General features: G+C 36.4%; 1 protein-coding gene across 1 annotated transcript in view; it reads right to left on the reverse strand.

Annotated features, from left to right (window-relative positions):
* pdlim5a (PDZ and LIM domain 5a) overlaps positions 1–20,449 on the reverse strand; it is a 107,301-nt gene that overhangs the window by 70,554 nt on the left and 16,298 nt on the right. The window contains 1 exon segment of the mRNA NM_001002654.2: positions 2,479–2,630. Coding sequence (NP_001002654.2) covers positions 2,479–2,630 — 152 coding nt within the window.

The following is a 20,449-nucleotide window of genomic DNA, read 5'->3' on the forward strand; positions in this document are numbered from 1 at the left end:
CATCCGTAAGTGGAAGATGTTTGGAACCACCAGGACTCTTCCTAGAGCTGAGAGAAGGGCCTTAGTTAGAGAGGTGATCAATAACCCGGTGGTCACTCTGCCTGAGCTCCAGCGTTCTTCTGTGGAGAGAGGAGCTATTGAGCACCTATTGAACATCTCTGGAGAGATGTGAAAAAGGCTGCACACCGTCGCTTTCTATCCAACCTGATAGAGCTTGAGAGGTACTGCAAAGAGGAATAGGCAAAAATTCTCAAAGGCAGGTGTGCCAAGCTTGTGGCATCATTTTCAAAAAGACTTGAGGCTGTAATTGCTGCCAAAGGTGCATCAACACAGTATTGAGCAAAGGCTGTGAATACTGATGTACATGTGCATTTTCAGGTTTTTTTATTTTTAATAAATTTGCAACAATTTCAAAAACTCTTTTTTTCACATTGTCATTATGGCGGATTGTGTGGAGAATTTTGAGGAAATAAATGAATTTAATAAAATTTTGAAATAAGGCTGTAACATAAGCAAATGTAGAAGGAGTGAAGCGCTATGAACACTTTCCGGATGCACTGTGTGTATCTATCTGTACAATATGCACAAATAGTAAGAGTGTTACTATTCAACAGTTTTATATATGTGACCCTGAACCATAAGTGTCCATTCTTTTAGGAAATCAGAAAGCTTGGTTAAATAAGAGTTACATTGACATAAATATAGTCTAAACAAAGTGCTTTGCAATGCATATTACAAAGGGGGAAAAAAGAGTTTTGATATATTTACAGTCAGAAATTCACTAAATATCTTCATGGAACATGATCTTAACTTACTATTAATATTCCAATGATTTTTGGCATAAAATAAAAATAGATAATTTTGACCCACACAATGTAATTCTGTCTATTGCCAAAAATATACTAGTGAAAAAAAGATTGGCATTGTGCTCCAACTTAATACTGTCCATCTCCCATATACAGTTGAGGTCAGAACTATTAGCCCCCCTTAATTATTAGCCCTCCTGCATATCTTTTTCCACAATTTATGTTTAATGGAATGATTTCTTTTTCTAAACATAATAGTTTTAATAACTCATTTCTAATAACTGATTTCTTTTTTCTTTGTCATGATGACAGTAAATCATATTTGACTAGATATTTTAAAAGATACTAGTATTCAGCTTAAAGTGACATTTAAAGGGTTAATTAACTAGGCAGGTTAGGGTAATTAGGCAAATCATTGCTTGATTTATGGTATGGTAAGTGTAATACCAGATGTATTTGTATCAGGGGAAAGATTACAAGTTGTATCTGAGTACGAGTACCTTGGAGTTTTGATTGATTTAAAACTATCATTTAAGTCTCAGGTAAAATAGGTTTGTGAACGTGTCAGATTGAATTCAGCAAATTTTAGATTTATTCTTGATCAGATGTCATGTGAGGCTGCCGTAATCTATTATCACATGCTGTTTAACCACTTGGTCCAAAGCCAGCACTACTACTTTGAAGCCACTTGAATCATTGTACAAACAATCTATAAAAACTCTTGATAAGAAATCAGTTCAATTTCACCATTGTTCAATATTAAAGAAATACAACCTGCTTAGTTGGGAAAATTTCACTAAAAATGTACATATCTGTTTAATGTTTACGACCCTACATAACCCGACTTCACCACTAAATCAGTTTGTGAATATTAGAACAACTGCTCACAGAACAACTAGAGGTGGTGAAAGAGGGGACTGCATTATTCCTCTCAAAAAAAGTAAATTCAGTCAGTCGGCATTTTCAGTGAAAGCTGCTAAGGAATGGAACTCCATCCCACCAACAATTAGAAGATCATGCACTTTTCAATCTTTTCAGTCTCATGTTAACAATTGGTTATTGACAAATCAGCATTAGTACTGTATTCTTTACACGTGTACTGTTTGTCTTTGGCTTTTTGTCCTTTTCTGCTGCCATCAGTCTGTTTTTGTCTTTCACTTTTTAATTTTATTTTATATATGAAAATGTATTTAATGTTTAATGCTGTGCTTCTATTTTAGGTGTGACCTTTTAACATTCTGTAAGGGGTCTACAGATGAAAATAGCCATTCTTAATGTGCATTGACCCTGCAAACAACTAAACTAAACTAAACTAAACTAAACTAAAGCATAACAATAGTTTGTTCTGTAGACAATCTGGAAAGAAATATTGCTTAAGCGGGCTAAAAATATTGACCTTAATACGGTCCTTTTACCTAAAAACTTTATTCTAGCCGAAATAAAACAAATAAAACTTTCTCAAGAAGAAAAAATATTATAGGAAAAACTTTGAAAAACGTCTTGCTCTGTTAAACATAATTTGGGAAAGATATAAAAAAAAGAATAAAGAAAAAAATCCACAGGAGGGCTGATAATTCTGACTTCAACTCTAACTTTGTCTGAAATATATTTCGTAGTGGGCAAAAAATGCATTTATGCTACAACTGACAAATTAGCGCATGAATATTCTTACTTCTGCAAAGAAAGGTTGAGTTTGTCTGAGCTGGCTTTAATCTTGTTCTGGGCCTCCAGATGGTTCATGCCGTCAGTGCTGATGCCGTCGATGGACAGCACCAGATCTCCCACTGCAACTCCTGCTTTAGCAGCCTTTCCGGCATCCGTCAGCTGAAAAAAAGGAGAAATAACTAATGGTGAAAACAACACAGAGGCACATATACGAGAAAATCACAAAGATACAGTAAACAAACCAAATACACAGTAAAAATCAATTAGTTAAATGCAAAGTAGAGAAATATGTATTGAGCTTAATCTAATTAAAGCCCCGTTTACACTAGTGCATTTTAGTTTTAAAACGGCGTTTTAGAATGAAAACGATCCGCGTCCACAATAGCTTTTCACCCAGCGTTTCTGAACAACTCTCCGTCTACACCAGGGGTCGGCAACCCGCGGCTCTAGAGCCGCATGCGGCTTTTTAGCGCTGCCCTAGTGGCTCCCTGGAACTTTTTCAAAAAATGTTTGAAAATGGAAAACGATGAGGGAGGTTAATATATTTTTTGTTTTAATATGGTTTCTATAGGAGGGCAAACAATCTTAACGTTTTCCAATGCTGTAAAAGTGTGTAGAATATTTAATTTCAACATTTCTGTCAACGAAGATTTGCGTCATAGCCTGCGACACATGTTTCTATCAGCAGGGCGGGATGCCAGGCAGGTAGCTGTTGTAAACAAACCGGCGGCTGTGTGATGCGCCATGGAGCGCAAGCTGTCTTTGCCAAAGATGTACAGCGGGGCACGCTTTCTCATTTTCCCTCCCTGAGAGAATTCAAAGAAGCCCATCCCGATCACTCACTCAACGGTGATTATTTACAAGGTGCGATCGTTGATATGCAAACTGCATTTGAGAGCAGATTTTGCGAGTTGCGAAAGGAAAAAACGAGACTGTCTTTCCTTGACACACACCCCTGGAGATTAACCCTTCCTTGTTGAGCACATTCCCAGGAATGACTTGAGCTGATCTTGAAATGGAAATGGCAGGCTGCGTTGTATTGCACTGTTGCCCAGATAAGGGGCACGTACGTGCACGTTAATTTTAATGTTGCTTTTTGGAATCCTCAAAATAAAATAAAAAAAACATTTTAAAAAAATCTGATTTCTTTATTGCATTTCTTTAATTTCATCAAAGCAAAACATAATGCAATAATATTGTAATGAAGTTAAACTTGATCATTAAACATAATTCATTAATATTGTAATGAAGTTAAACTTGATAATTAAACATAATGCATTAATATTGTAATGAAGTTAAACTTGAACATTAAACATAATTCATTAATATACTGTAATTAAGTTAAACTTGAGACGGCATCGTACAACAGAGTAGTCACGTGGCGCGTCATTCTCTACAGGATGCACTGCAGGGAAATGAACATTTAATCATGAAGGCTCAGTATGTATTTGTAGCCAACGAAGTCATTTTTATAGTAGGCTAATATAGCTAATATAAATACATACAGCATGTGTTGCCATCATTATAAGGCTTATATAAGGCTTTTAATTTTTTGCGGCTCCAGACATATTTGTTTTTGTTTTTTTTGGTCCAATATGGCTCTTTCAACATTTTGGGTTGCCGACCCCTGGTCTACACCAAAACACTGAAAACGCACATCACGTGACCACACACACACTCTCTGGCATCAAGGAAGTGTTCATCAAGGATCTCCCGCTGGATCTAATCTCATTATATTTGTTAAACGTTATATTTAATTCATCTTGTTGTCTATATCTAACAACATATTCCCCGACTTTGGTCTTTTAAATCTATTACTTGTTCTCGGGTCACGTGTTTTGGCTGAGCGCAAAGATAAATTGATAATTAATCTAACAATGTACATTCTGTATATTGACTGATCGCTTGCCTTTATTTCCTATATTGTATAAACTTATTGTACGTTATACTTTTATAATGGTCATTATTGATTATTAAAACTGATTTTCAGCAAAAGAGAGGGCATGTTTCATAATTTCATTAAAAATGAAAGGAGGCAGTGATGTTATAGGCTCCGTTTTGTTATGAATACTCCGTTTTTGGCGCTTGAAAACTCCAGCGTAGTGTGGATGGTGGCGTAACCGTAGCAAAACTTGAAACTTGAAAACTTTCAAACTAAAACGCATTGGTGTAAACGGGGCCGAGGGCTAAAAGGCCAAAAATAATTCTTTAAAAAAAAATGTTTTTTTTTTATTTATTAATTATGTATTTTTATTTGAATTTATGCAATTTATTTAATTTCCCCTTTTTAACCATTTGGTTGATTCCTGATTTTTCAGTCATTTATTCATTCATTTTCCTTCGGCTTAGTCCCTTTATTTCCCGTTTATTTACGGCTGTGAATTGCATTATGGGACTCCTGCTCTGTCGACTTTTGATGTTAAAAAATCAACTGTACAGTTAAACAGTGACTTTTATTGACATTTTAATAGTTTGATATAATATAATGTATAAGAAATCATATATAGTGAAATAAGTCTGTGAAATAACAGAACATGTACTGGCAGCTTATTACAAGGTTTGTGTAGCGTGATATAAAACACCAACCCAAATAATATATCACTTTAAACTAATAAAAATCTTCATAAAAGTCACTTTTTCCAACTTTTCAAGATTTTAAAGTTGTTGGATGATAGATCAAGCTCCCACAATGCAATTCAAAAGCATAAATAAATCTGGGAAATAATAAAATAAAATCATGAATCACAAAATACAAGAAAACTGATAATTTACTGATAGATTTTACAGTATATACACAACTTTAAATTAAAATAAAAGTGACTAAAAACAGACATAAGCTGCACTTTTGAACTTGGCTAATGTTTCACAGTAAAAGCTTTAGGAAACAACATAAAAGGCCTCATGTGGAGATTTACTACAAAGACAGCAGAGATTTCAAGGTACACAACTCAGCTCTGAAACAGGAGAAAAGTTCACCATTAGTGCAAAAAAAGAAAAAAAAGAAAAATTGAGTTTAAGTGGTGCGTATATCACAGCGGACGTCCAACTTGTCCCAAAAAACCTGAGCTCAATGCGGTCGGGCCAATGCAAACAGAATTGAAGAAAAGAAAAGTCTGAAATGCACAAGTTAAACATGATATTACACTGGGAAAAAAACTTGGGTTTTCTAAACATTTTTAATGTTAGTGGTTGCAAACAGGGCAGCACAGTGGCTCAGTGGTTGGTACTGTCGCCTTACAGCAAGAAGGTCACTGGTTTGAATCCCGGCTCTGTCAGTTGGCATTTCTGTGTGGAGTTTGCATGTTCTCCGTGTGTTTGTGTATGAATGCAGTAGTTTTGCCTGTTGATGATTACTCAGGCCTTGAACAGATCCGTCTTCTTTCCTTGTCTTTGGCTAGGCAGAACCTCTTTTTTTTTTTATTAGGGCTGGACAATAATTCGATATCAGTATATATTGCGATATAATTCTTTTTAATAATGGTGATATGAGTTTTAAACTCATTTCCGGTATTTCGTCATACATTTGCATATATATATATTTTATTCAACACAATCTCACGGCAATTCGTAATTTTTTCATTTAGTGGCTAATTCGTACAAATTCGTACAATCTAATTTGTACATTTTAGTACGATTTGCGTATCCCCCAATGACGGTTGGGTTTAGGGGTGGGGTTAGGTGCCAGGCCTCCTTTTTAAAATCGTACAATTTTGTGCGACTGAACTCGTACGAATTTGTACGAATTAGCCACTAAACTGGCAAAACGTAAAATACTTACGTTTCCTCGTGAGATCAGGCTGATTTTATTATATTTATAAGATCTTATAGACTGTATCATTTGTCACTGAGTATCACTTGTCACACTCAGCCGTCAGAAAGAGCGTGATGTTCGTCATCACGCAAGTGACATCACAGACACACTGCCAGCGCTCAGCCTCAGCACAGCAGTTGGTTAGCTCCGTCACAGAAAGTTTGCCCTGAAGTGTGCCCTGAATGCAGATGTGAATGAACAAGCTTCCACAAGTAAGAATGCAGATGAATTAGTTGATGAGAGAGGAAAGACTAATGCAGTGGTGAGCAAATGGTTTGGCTTTTTAAGTTCCGATAAACTTATAGTTTTGGTTATCTGCAAAATGTGTGGGAGAGTGATGCCAACTAGCATCGATGATGTAGACACATTAAATCTGTTCCCCCCGATAGAACATACTGACAGTCAGAAGCAATGACAGAAGATGAGGCATCATAATCGTTTAAGCCAACCTGTCGCCTCACCACTATCCACCATCCTGACATACATCAGCGGTGTCAGAAGAGAAGGCTATGAAACAAACAGATGGCTAGAGGCGACGTGTAGGATTTAAATCAAACTTCGCTTAACACGTGCATATACACCTATACATTTCTCACATATAAACCGATACTATTGAATGTTCAAAACATGTATGAAACTTGCGCAAATGCATATGAACTTGATGCATGCATATTTTACACATCCATACACACGCACATACATAACTCGATCCTCGCATAAACACCCAAATTAACACTCATATAACGGCTCACGGCACACACACAAACTTACAAAATCAAATTCACAAACATATTTATCAGGAATCTGGTTATTGCAAAGCTGATGAAATAGAAAGAATGTGATTTACCGAGGTATTCAATCTCTTAAATAATGTAAATGTGTTGTATAAAATATTAGTCAATATGAATAGACTATATAAAATATATAAGAACAATTTTATGTTAAACCTTTTAATTTAATTCTGTAATTAAATACACAAATATAAATAGACAGATAGAACCCATAAAGGACATTCAAGATGAAAAGCGACCAGAAATATGAATATACTCAAACTACTATTTTCTATTGCAAATATTAATGTAGCCTGTACTCTTTTTAATTTTTTTAATTATTAAAATTATTAATCTTTTTCTATGTTTTCTACGATGTGGATGTCATAATTGTAAGGTTTTTGTATTATTTTGATTGTTAAATATTCAGCATATACAAAAAAAAAAAAAAGAAAAAAAAAGCTGATAAAAGTTTCTGTTCACGTTGGTCAAGCTAACATCCATGAACTATCTATTGTAGGGATAGTATACATTTTAACCCAAAGAATGACCAGTTCGGTAGATGAAGAAGAGCCAGAGAGTCAGAGATTTAAATAAATAAATCAAGTTTATTAAAGATAGTTTGCAGTTTCATCCGCAGAAGCCAGCTTTAACACTCGCAATGAGTTCCTAGGCCACTCTGCTCACAATCACCAATCAATAACAATTATACTCTCAGCTGTCTTTATCAAAACTGGTTAAAACCAGTATAATCTACATTTAGGCAGTTATATTCTTACTATATAAAATCTATCTTGAATAAAAGTAGAAAATCACTTTACACATTTTAGATAGTAATAACTCGTAGAAATAACAATTTCTAGAAATAACAATAGAAACAGTTGATTCCTGTCCTCAGCTATCAGTTCCACTCAAGGTTTCCGTGACCTCTGACCTAGTTTGGTGGCTTCTGAAAATAGTTATAAAGAGACAGGCAAATGCACTGAACATTCTTATATTAAGCAATGTGTTAACTTATTCATTAATTAAAATCAATTCACAGTTAAATACTCATTCAAATGATCAAATAATTATTTTTAATAAAACATTATGAGAAACAAGATGAGAAAAGAATAAACGTTGGTCCATGATGAGACGGATTGGAAAGCGGAAATCCGAATCCTTCAATATTATTTGTATAAATAAATAAGCCGAGTCTGAGAGTTTTTTGACAGTTTATTTCACATTTCTTCTTTGTATAGGCTAAATACAAATAAAAAGTGAACAATTTTTTTGTGTTGTTTTTATTTTAAAAAACAAAAAGTTATAAGAGCCTGGAGGTATTACTGACTTTGCATATTCAGTTTGCAGACATTTGTAGGTACAGACATCTATTGTGTGCGTTCTTACCAGTTTTTTCCTGTGTTTTTAATATTGTCCATATCGATATTGGAATTATATCGTATCGACCGAAATTAAGCAATATATATTGTGACATAAATTTTTGCCATTTCCTCCAGCCATAGTTTTTAGCACTACAAAGTGTTGAATCTGGTAATCATGGAGCATTATTTGTTGCACATGACCACACAGAACAAAATTGTAGTCATCCAAACACTTGTAGGGCTTTAGCTTCTCTCTTGTAAAATCACCTGGAGTTTCAATGAGATAGTTGTGCATTTCAGGCTGGATGCTTGGCCATTGCGTCCTATACAATATCCATTGGGAGCGTGCAATCGCAAATGGACCTGTCAGACGAACGTTGCTTACTTTAACGTTAATTTTGCAGAATAACTGTGCTTATTACAGGGTGACAAGCTGTTATATTGCACTGAAAGCATTATATAAATCAGTGGTTCTCAAACGTTTTTCATCAAGTACCACCTCAGAAAAAAATTGTCTCTCCAAGTACCACAAAAATGAGCAGTATTGAAATACAGTAGCATAGTAGGCCTAGTAAAGCAGCTACAACTCGGCACAGTTAAAAAACGTGGCAGATTACCTCAGAAATATAGGCTATATGTCATATATGGCATATTATATACATCATTTTTGATAAATTTTGAAATGTGTATAGCATGTACATTACATATTTCATTCCTCTGCGTACCACTAGAAGGAAGCCTGCGTACCACTAGTGGTACACGTACCACAGTTTGAGAACCACTGATATAAATGATTTAAATAATATGTAATCAATATAACTTTTCTCTAATACAACAACAAACTCTGTTGGATTGGACGTCATTCCCTCGCTGTAAACGCTAGTGCTCCTGTTTTTTTCTGCATCCTAAATGTTTACAAACCGGTAATTCGCCTATATAGGGAGGCTAAAAATTCAGCTGTAGATTTAATTGAAGGAATGAAAAATATGCTGACTTTGATCGAGCACAGTCTGATTTCAGTCTTTAACCACTGGAGTGCTCTTCAATTATCACATGACCGCCTCTTTAATACGATTATTTTGTACAAACACAAAAGTCTACAGATGGCAGACATGTGTGCTCAGCTGTCTTCTCTACAGCACACGCTGTAAACACTGGAGACTACAACACATTCATCATTGTTCTGCTGCTGTCCTGCATGAAAGAGACGCATGGAAACACCCGAGAACACAGAGAAGCGGTGGAGAGACGAAGACCTGCTGGAATAAACATGTGGAGGAATAAGCAACACTGACGCTTCAATGCTGCAATGATAGAAAAGAGTGTGTGTGTGTGTGTGTGTGTGTGTGTGTGTGTGTGTGTGTGTGTGTGTGTGTGTGTGTGTGTGTGTGTGTGTGTGTGTGTGTGTACGCGTGTCTGTGTGTATGTGTTTGTGTGTATTCGTGTATGTAGTGTATGTGTGTAGTATATGTGTGTGTGGTGTGCAGTGTGTGTGTGTGTGTGTGTGTGTGTGTGTGTAGTGTATGTGTGTGTGTGTGCTGTGTAGTGTAGTGTCTGTGTGTGCGTGTGTACGCCTGTGTGTGTCTGTGCGTATGTGTGTGTGGTGTGCAGTGTGTGTGTGTATGTGTAGTGTATGTGTATTTGTATGTGTGTGTGGTGTGCAGTGCGTGTGTGTATGTGTGTGTGTGTGTGTGTGTGTGTGTAGTGGAGTGTATGTGTGTGTGGTGTGTGTAAAGTAATGTTTGTGTGTGTCTGTGTGCGTGTGTGTGTACGTGTGTGAAAAAGGAGTGTGTATGTATGTAAGAGATAGAGTGTGTGTGCGTGTGCTTGTGCGTCTGTAGATGTGTGTGTGTCTGTTTGTAGTGTATGTGTGTGTAGTGTATGTGTGTATATGTATGTGTGTGTGGTGTGCAGTGCGTGTGTGTATGTGTGTGCGTGTGTGGTGTGTGTAAAGTAATGTGTGTGTGTGTGTGTGTGTGTGTGTAGTGGAGTGTATGTGTGTGTGGTGTGTGTAAAGTAATGTTTGTGTGTGTCTGTGTGCGTGTGTGTGTACGTGTGTGAAAAAGGAGTGTGTATGTATGTATGTAAGAGATAGAGTGTGTGTGTGCTTGTGCGTTTGTAGATGTGTGTGTGTCTGTTTGTGGTGTATGTGTGTGTAGTGTGTGTGTGTAGTGTATGTGTGTGCGTGTGTAGTTTGTGCATGTCTGTGTGTCTCTGTTTTTGTGTGTGTGTGTGGCGTGTTTATTTGTTTGTACGTCTGAAGTGTGCATAGTGTGTCTGTGTGTACATCTGTGCATCAGTGTGTGAGTGTGTGTGTGTGTGTGTGTGTACATGTCTGTGTGTGCTTGGTGTTTGTGTGTCTGTCTGTGTATGCGTCTGTGTGTGTCAGTGATGTGTGTGTGTGAGAGAGAAAGAGAGTGTGTGTGTGTCTGTACATGCGTGCATCTGTAGATGTGTGTGTGGTGTGTTTATTTGTTTCTACGTCTGTAGTGTGCATAGTGTGTCTGTGTGTACATCTGAGCATCAGTGTGTGTGTGCATGTCTGTTTGTGTATGCGTCTGTGTGTGTGTGCGTCTGTGTGTGAGCGAAAGACAAAGAGAGTGTGTGTGCGTGCGTGCGTGCATCTGTAGATGTGTGTGTGTGTGTGTGTGTCAGTGTGTGTATGTGTGTACGTGCGTGTGTGTGTGGTGTATGTGTAGTTTGTGCATGCCTGTGTGTCTGTGTGTGTGTGTGTGTGTGTGTGTGTGTGTGTGTGTGTGTGGTGTAATCTGTGTGGTGTGTTTATTTGTTTGTACGTCTGTGGTGTGTATAGTGTGTGTGTGTACTGTACATCTGTGTATGCATCAGTGTGTGTGTTTGTGTGTCTGTGTGCGTGCCTATGTGTGTCAGTGATGTGTTTGTGGTTCTGTGCGTTTGTTCTTGGTGTTTTTGTGTTTGTGTATGTCTGTGTGTGTGTGTGTGTGTGTGTGTGTGTGTGTGTGAGTGTGTTTAATGCCACAATAACACATAATGCGCAGCTCTGTCTTTGATTCCTGTCATAACTTCTGTTTCCACTGGAGAGTAAACAGAAATACAACACAAGAAAGCATCTGAGAGCAATTATGTCATAACGGCACCCCAAAACACACACACATACACACACACACACACACACACACTAAAGACAACGTGGATAGCATTTTTGAACAGAACCGCAGTCTTTGATGAGTGAAGCGAGAGGCAGTTTGGAGGTGGAAACAGATCATTAAGCTGCTGAACACATGTCTGGTGTTGTGTGTTTATCCATCGTGTGCGATTGTTAAATGCTCTTGTGTTTTCTCATTAATGCGCTGGAGAACATGTGCTGTTTGTGGTCTTTGATTCAGATCCACGCCGCGCCTCGAGGACAACAACAACGAGCACACAAACACACAATAAACACATCCCGAATCAGGACACACAGAAGGGATTTCAAAAGAGAGGTAATGGGTGCAATATGACGGGTGTGTGTGTGTGTATGTAGTGTGTGTGTGAGAAGCCGACCCCCTAACAAACAATAAAAAAGACTACATCAGGGGTGTCCAAACTCGGTCCTGGAGGGCCGGTGACCTACAGAATTTAGCTCCAGCTTGCTTCGACACACCTGCAAGGATGTTTCTAGTAAGCCTAGTAAGAGCTTGATTAGCTAGCCCAGTTGTGTCTGATTGGGGTTGGAACTAAACTTTGCAGGACACCGGCCCTCCAGGACTGAGTTTGGACATGCATGGACTACATGAAAACATATAGATAATATAGGTCTGTCAGTGCGAGACTCTTGGGGCGTCACGGTGGCGCAGTGGGTAGCACGATCGCCTCAAAGCAAGAAGGTCACTGGTTTGAGTCCCAGCTGGGTAAGTTGGCATTTCTCTGTGGAGTTTGCATGTTCTCTCCGCGTACGTGTGGGTTTCCTCTGGATGCTCCGATTTCCCCCACAGTCCAAAGACATGCGGTTCAGGTGAATTGGGTAAGCTAAAATTGTCCATAGTGTGTGTTTGTGAATGAGTGTGTATGGATGTTTTCCAGAGATGGGTTGCAGCTGGAAGGGACATGCCTGGACTACATACTATTCTGGTGCAGCTTCACAAAATCAACAACATGCATATATAAAAATAAATAAATAAATAAATAAATATTGTTTTTGTATGACTACTCTGGTGTCAACAAAATCAACAGCATGCATAGATAAACACATAAACAAACAAACAAACAAACAAATTAATTAATTAATACATCAATTAATATCGTTTTTGTATGACTACTCGGGTGCAACTTAACAAAATCAACAGCATGCGTAAATAAACAATGAACAAATAAACAAACAAACAAATTAATTAATTAATTAATTGATATTGTTTTTGTATGACTATTCTGGTGCAACTTCACAAAATCAACAACATATAAATAATTAAATAAATAAATAAATAATTACATAAATAAATAAATAAATAAATAAATAAATAAATAAATAAATAAAAATTGTTTTTGTATGACTATTCTGGTGCAACTTCACAAAATCAACAACATATAAATAATTAAATAAATAAATACATAAATAAATAAATAAATAATTACATAAATAAATAAATAAATAAATAAATAAATATTGTTTTTGTATGATTATTCTGGTGCAATTTTAAAAAATTAACAAGATGCAAGAAAATAAATAAATAAATAGATAAATAAATAAAAACAAATAAATAAATAAACAAACCAATGTTGTTGATTTTTTGTATAAATATTCTTTAAAAAAAAAAAAATAAAAAAAAAAATATATATATATATATATATATATATATATATATAATATACATATACTGTATATAAATACTGTATGTGTGTGTGTATTTTTTTGCCAATGCAAAATTCTTCATATGGACTACAGTTTGCAAATACAAAGCTAATTTAAATACAACCAGACATACGTAACAGTCCTCTATTCACATCACATTTTATATGACATGACATTTTCCACATATAACGCTGAAATATAACAGGTGGTGATTTTAGCATAACCATGAAGTCACACACTCATACAGATGTTCAGCCTTTCACTGTGCTTTCACTGTTTCTGAAGGTGTTGCACAGCTGTGAGGTGAACAGCGCACAGAAGGTCTATTCAACTTCATAAACGTCACCACACAGTTAAACTAGCTGCGTTCATTAACTTTAGTCTAAACACACATAAACTAGCTGTGAACACTCATAAAATCCCTTATGTGTGTGTCTGAGAAAAGCAATACTGAGCAGATTTCAGTCTGGATATAAATATTGTCTTGAAACATCAGTGCGAAGAAAAGAATGCAGTAATGTGCATGATGAAGTGTGTGAGACAGATACCGTTTGCTTCAGCACTTCACGCTGAACAGATCTACAGAAATAATTAAGGCGCATGTTTGAAAAGTCGGACAGAAGGGCGTTTCAGTCGGTTCTGGGTCATAATGAATGGTTGTGTTCATTTCTGGCTCTGAATCAGTGTAAAAAATGGGTGATTATTCAATTTAACGGGGGTTTCTGTGCTCTAGGAAGGTTTTTTTAAGATACAGTCAACATTTCAGCTATTTATTTAAACACATTATTTAGTATGAACACATTTTTAGTTACTTACAAAGGCAAAATTCATTTAACTTATTTGCTTTATTTGTAGTATTTTCTGATAGTTATTAGTCTGATAGTTTAAATATACAAACATTTTTAGTTACTTGCAATTTACTTTATTTTTGAGTATTTTTGATAGTTTTAGTTAGAACACTGACAACACCAACATTCCAGTTTAAAGGTAATTTCTTGTATATATATATATATATATATATATATATATATATATATATATATATATATATGTATATATGTATATATGTATAAATGTGTGTGTGTGTGTGTGTGTGTGTGTGTGTGTATATATATATATACACACACACACACTCATTGGCCACTTTATTAGGTACACGCTACTAATACCATGTTGGACCCAGTTTTGCCCTAATAACAGCCTTAATTCTTTGTGGCATAGATTCAACAAGGTACTGGAAATATCCTTCAGAGATTTTGCTCCATATTGACAAGATAGCATCAAGCAGTTGCTGCAGATTTGTCGGCTGCACATCCATGATGCCAATCTCCCGTTCCACCACATCCCAAAGGTGATCTATTGGATTCAGTTCTGGTGACTGTGGAGGCCATTTGAGTACAGTGAACTCATTGTCATGTTCAAGAAACCAGTCTGAGATGATTCACGCTTTATGGCATGGCACGTTATCCTGCTGGAAGTGGCCATTAGAAGATGATTACACTCTGGTCATAAAGGGATGACATGGTCACCAACAATACTCAGGTTTTCTGTGTATTTTTTGGTGAGCCTGTGTGAATTGTAGCCTCAGTTTCCTGTTCTTAGCTGACAGGAGTGGCACCCGGTGTGGTCTTCTGCTGCTGTAGCCCATCTGCCTCAAGGTTAGTCGTGTTGTGTGTTTGGAGATGCTCTTCTGCAGACCTCTGTTGTATCGAGTGGTTATTTGAGTTACAGTTGTCTTACTATCATCTGGAACCAGTCTGGCCATTCTTCTCTGACCTCTGGCATTAACAAGGCATTTGCGCCCACAGAACTGCCGCTCACTGGATATTTTCTCTATATCAGACCATTCTCTGTAAACCCTAGAGATGGTTGTGCGTGAAAATCCCAGTAGATCAGCAGTTTTTGAAACACTCAAACCAGTCCATCTGGCACCAACAACCATGCCACATTCAAAGTCACTTAAATCCCCTTTCTTCTCCATTCTGATGCTCAGTTTGAACTGCAGCAGATCGTCTGGACCATGTCTACATGCCTAAATGCACTGAGTTGCTGCCATCTGATTGGCAGATTAGAAGTGTGTGTTAACGAGCAGTTGGACAGGTGTACCTAATAAAGTGGCCGGTGAGTGTATATATTATTTTATTATAATAAATAAAATAATATTTTTATAGAATTGATTAATTAAAGAATGATTAGCAGAAAGAATGTTAGAAATCCTTAAAGCAATAGGAACATTAAGTATTATTCATTCAGCATATTGTTCCTGTTAAACAAACAAATAGAATAAAATAAAAGTGTCAATTATTTCAGTTATAATTTTACAAACAAATAATAAAAACATTTAGAAATTTGTATTTAAAAAATTCTGTCCAAATATATCACTGGGTTAAGAAACATCACATAAATATTTCTTGAACAGCACAGTAATCAGTGAAGTATTAGAACTCAGCGTAGCATTATCAATGTTAAATCAAGGACATTTTAAAATATATTGCAATGGCAAACAGCTATTTTTAATTTCTTTTACATTTCATAATATTCATGTTTTTACAGTTTTGATCAAAGAAATGCTGCCTAGGAGAGCATTTGAAAACATTTACGGTTTGAACGACCCAATATTTTGAAACGGTTTTGAGCACAGAATGACCAATAAGAATCCAGAGCCTTACAAGATCAAATCTCATAAACAGCTGAATGAATGGTTGAGTTTGTGTGCTGCTCGTCTGTCGTTCACCTGTGGAATCTTACAGGTGGTTTTAAGCAGATTTATAGATGAGACTGGAAACACAATCTGCTGACATGATCAGATGTGGAACAGTTTGTGTTAGAACGCCATGTCATTAAGAATTCAGTGAAACCATTTCTGACGTCATATCAGGTTACATGAGAAGTAGACACACCTTCTCTAAACTGATGTTTCTAAACTGACATTAAAACTCAAAAACATAAGAGTGTGTGTTTGGCTTGGTTAAGTGTCATATTTGATTAATCCTAGTATGAATTATATGTGTTTTGCTCTTCATATATACATATATATATATATATATATATATATATATATATATATATATATATATATATATATATATATATATATATATATATATATATATATATACATACATACGCACGCACGCACATACAAACACATACACACACACACAAATATATTTATATATATACATATACATACATATATATATATATATATATATATATATATATATATATATGTATGTATATATACATACACATACATACATACATACATATATATATATATATATATATATATATATATATATATATATATATATATATATATATATATATACATATATTTATATATACACATACATATATAGGTTTCATATTTTCTAATGCTTGACATGACGTTCGACAGATCAAACTATTTGTGTCTTTTTTATTTATTATTATTCCTTTTAAACTGGTTTTACTTTGTTTTTAATCATTTTAATACTTAGCTTTTTAATTTTCTTGTTTGTCTCTTTTATTCTTGTTTATGTAACGTCCTCTGAATTACCATTGTGTATGAAATGTGCTATATAAATACACCTGCTTAAAAAAAGTACATAAAATCATTCAGATTATCTTATCAACCACCACATCAACCCCGCGACTGTAAACTTCGAATAACATTCTGAATGAATTTTAGCAAGCAGGCTGAAACACCCTAGCAGCGTCCAACATCGGACAGACTTTAGATTTTGGTCACTTTCCAATACAACCTAAAGCACAACCAAATTTCAAAGTTTAATGATGTTACAGCTTGATGTTGAGCGGACGTCGGGCTACCAAAATCTATCTACAAGCAGCCCGGCGGACCAATGGGTGGAAAAATATTTTCCAACACCTTAAAATTCTCTCACAAAGTGGATATGTATGAGCTGTGCTGCTAAAACGACATGGTAACACTTTACAATGAGGTTCATTAGTTAATGCATTTACTAACATGAAGTGATCATGAACAACACATGTACAGCATTTATTAATCATAATTAAACATTTACTAATGCATAATTAACATTCAAGTCCATGCTTGTTAACATTAGTTAATGCACCATGAACTAACAATGAACAACTGTGTTTTTATTAACTAACGTTAACTAACATAAGCAAATTAAGTAGTAAATGAATTGTTCATTGTTTGTTCATCTTAGTAAATGCATTAATTAACATTAACTAATGCATTTACTAAGATGAACAAACAATGAACAATTCATTTACTACTTAATTTGCTTATGTTAGTTAACCAAAGTGTGACCAATGACATCAATAAATCCATTAGATAATAAAGGAGAAAAGCCACAATATTATCAACTACTCCCAAATAACACAGTGCAATTGCTGTTTCTGTACTGAATGAGAGGCACTGAAGCACACAAACAGTCATCACTCACTCAGAGATCGCACCGACATCAGATACAAAAATAGCTTGGGCTAAGTTTTAAATATAATGCATCTCTGTGGAAAGCACGTGCTGGAGCGCTTGCAGATCAGATGCATGTGCTTAAGAAAGCACAGGTTGCCAGATTGAGGACCAACAGGAGTGTGCCTGACTATCGAGCCTATATCAGTTGGCCTGTCATTCTAGCCGCCAAGGTGTTTCGGCGGTCACTCATACACTGTGTATTACGGTAGAGCGCTAAACAGCACAGCACCTGACAGGGAAGATGACGAGGCCACTCGCTACATTAAAACTGCTGTCATGGTAAATGAAGTGGATGTTCGTGATTGGTAAAAAATGAACAAACAATCACCCAAAAGTTGCAAAATTAGTCAGATCAGAACTCTGCATCTCGGCCGGTAGCAGCAGCAATGAAAGGGGGTTCGGTGCTGCTGTACACATCATCCTGAGCGCAGGACTGTGCTAAAGCCATTACAGTGGATTCAATAATGTTCCTCGACAAAAACACGTAGCCTACTCTTGGTGAGTAAAGGGTTTTTAAAATAAAAAAATATATATTAATTTAAACCATAAAATCATAATGTAGACAGAGTATACAGGCTAATGTTGGCATTAGCCTATTCTTTTAATATTCAGCTTTACTGCCGCCTTCTGTCGGGCCTAATTTTTATGGCCGATTACAGATTTAATCTAAAGGCGAACCATACCATAACACAAAGGGTACCTAGCACGGCGAAAGGGTACCAAAAGGCGGAGCTAGACGCGCAGCTGAACGATATTAGTTTACAAAGATACATCACTAGCTCACGCAAAAAGCCAGACTGAAAACAAAGGAACTGCCATGTTTTAAATACACAGCTGAGACATTACACCGTAATAATATATACATAGATGTTTCCCAGAGATAGGTTGCAGCTGGAAGGGCATCCGCTGCGTAAAAACATATGCTGGATAAGTTGACAGTTCATTCCGCTGTGGCGACCCCAGATTAATAAAGGGACTAAGCTGAAAAGAAAATGAATGAATAAATATATATACATATAATAATGAGCCATGGTCGACCCGAGCTCAAACAAACCTCGTGTCGTCTTGATGAAAAGCCACAAAGCCAAGAAAGCTTGGTTTTGCTTTCTCGCTTGCGCTCGCCGTGCATCTATATTTGAAAAAACAAACTTCTTGAGCTGATGATAATAACGTGCGCGTGATTATTGACGTGCTTTTGACATCCGATCCAGTCAGAAATGAACAAACACGAGAATGAAGCGCGAAAGAACAAAGGCGAGGCCGGAAAAAGGAGCAAATTAGTTTTTCAGCAAACTTGAACAAACTTCCATGTTTATCTATTATCATCGCGTTTTGGACTATTATGAACTCGGAATAATGGAATTAATTTCTAACAGGGGTCACATGAGCTGGTGAAGATTAAAGATGCAGGTAAGAGGTTTACTCTGACTGTGGGCTATATGTTGTGTTGTTTTTAAACCCAAATAAGAACTAAATGTCTGCTGTGGGTAGTTTATCTGTAATTAGTAACATATCGGAGACTGAAAGGGTCTGTATGTGTTCATATATGTTGCATTTATTTATTTATTTTATATAATTACAGACATTATAGTAGGCTATTTCTCACTGTCATTGATCTGCAGTTATAATCAAATCCTGCTCATAGAAAGGTTAGAAATGAATATTTATACACAAGTATTTATGTGTATAAAGCATCTATTTTGTGAGAAGTGCTTCTCATATGATATGTAAAAGACCTGTACAGCTTTAACATGGGCACCATTGGTACCCTTTTAGCAGTGGAAACGCAAGCCTGATAAAGATGACCCGCACTGACCTGTACCGCACTGTACCACTAAATGGAAACAGGCCATTTGTTTTGGCTAAACTGGCATTGTGCAAGTTAAAACAACCAAAACAAAGACAGCGATCCGGCACGTAACTCACATTTTCAAAGTAAAATATCTGACTTCAGTATTGTTTTTCAGATAGTCAAGAATGTTCACTTAGCATGTTTCTTAAATATCTGCAAATTTAACATATTATGGTATATTTATGCTTTATAAGAGTCAAAAACTTACATACAGCACCTTTAACGTCTTATGACGTTGTGTGCCTGCTGGGTTGATTGCAGCACATTTTATGCAGACAAACACCAATCAACTTTAATTGAAATCTAGAGTAAGAAACATAAACACGGCACATAAAAATGCAACCTAGGCTCATTCTGAAAACGTAGTCCCGTGGTAGTTTCTGGAGACTGTGGAACACATCCGTATGAGGTACGTATTTGTGCAGTTTTTTTTTTTTTTTTTGCGAATCCGCAAGAGGTGGCGGTGTTCACTTTTTCACATCTCGAATGTCTCTAGCGAGCAGAGTTCGCGCCCGCGCTGTTCTCATGTAAAGCCACCAGAGGCCACTGTCAAGTGACTGAATGATTGACTTGGCGACTGGCCAAACGGCCAACCCACCCTCCTCCGCCTCCTTCTCTAAACCCAACCAGTTTTACCAATTGACCCATCCGCCCACCTGCTTGCTTCCCTAAACCCAAGCAACGATTTTAAAAGCCGTCCAGAAAAAGAAAAGCCCTCGTTTCATTTTAACCAAGTTTTCAGATTTGACCTCATTCTCACCCTGTTATGAACTCATTCACTTTATTTTTTGGATTCTGTTTTTGTCTTACCTGATTTCTGGAACCGCTCTTCCCCAGACTCGAACCCGGTCGTCACCGTCGTCACCGAACTGTCTCTGGGTCTCCACTCCGCCGCCGTACATGACGAGCTAACCGGACAAA

This window comes from Danio rerio, chromosome 5 (genome assembly GCF_049306965.1).
Source record: "Danio rerio strain Tuebingen ecotype United States chromosome 5, GRCz12tu, whole genome shotgun sequence".
Taxonomy (NCBI): domain Eukaryota; kingdom Metazoa; phylum Chordata; class Actinopteri; order Cypriniformes; family Danionidae; genus Danio; species Danio rerio.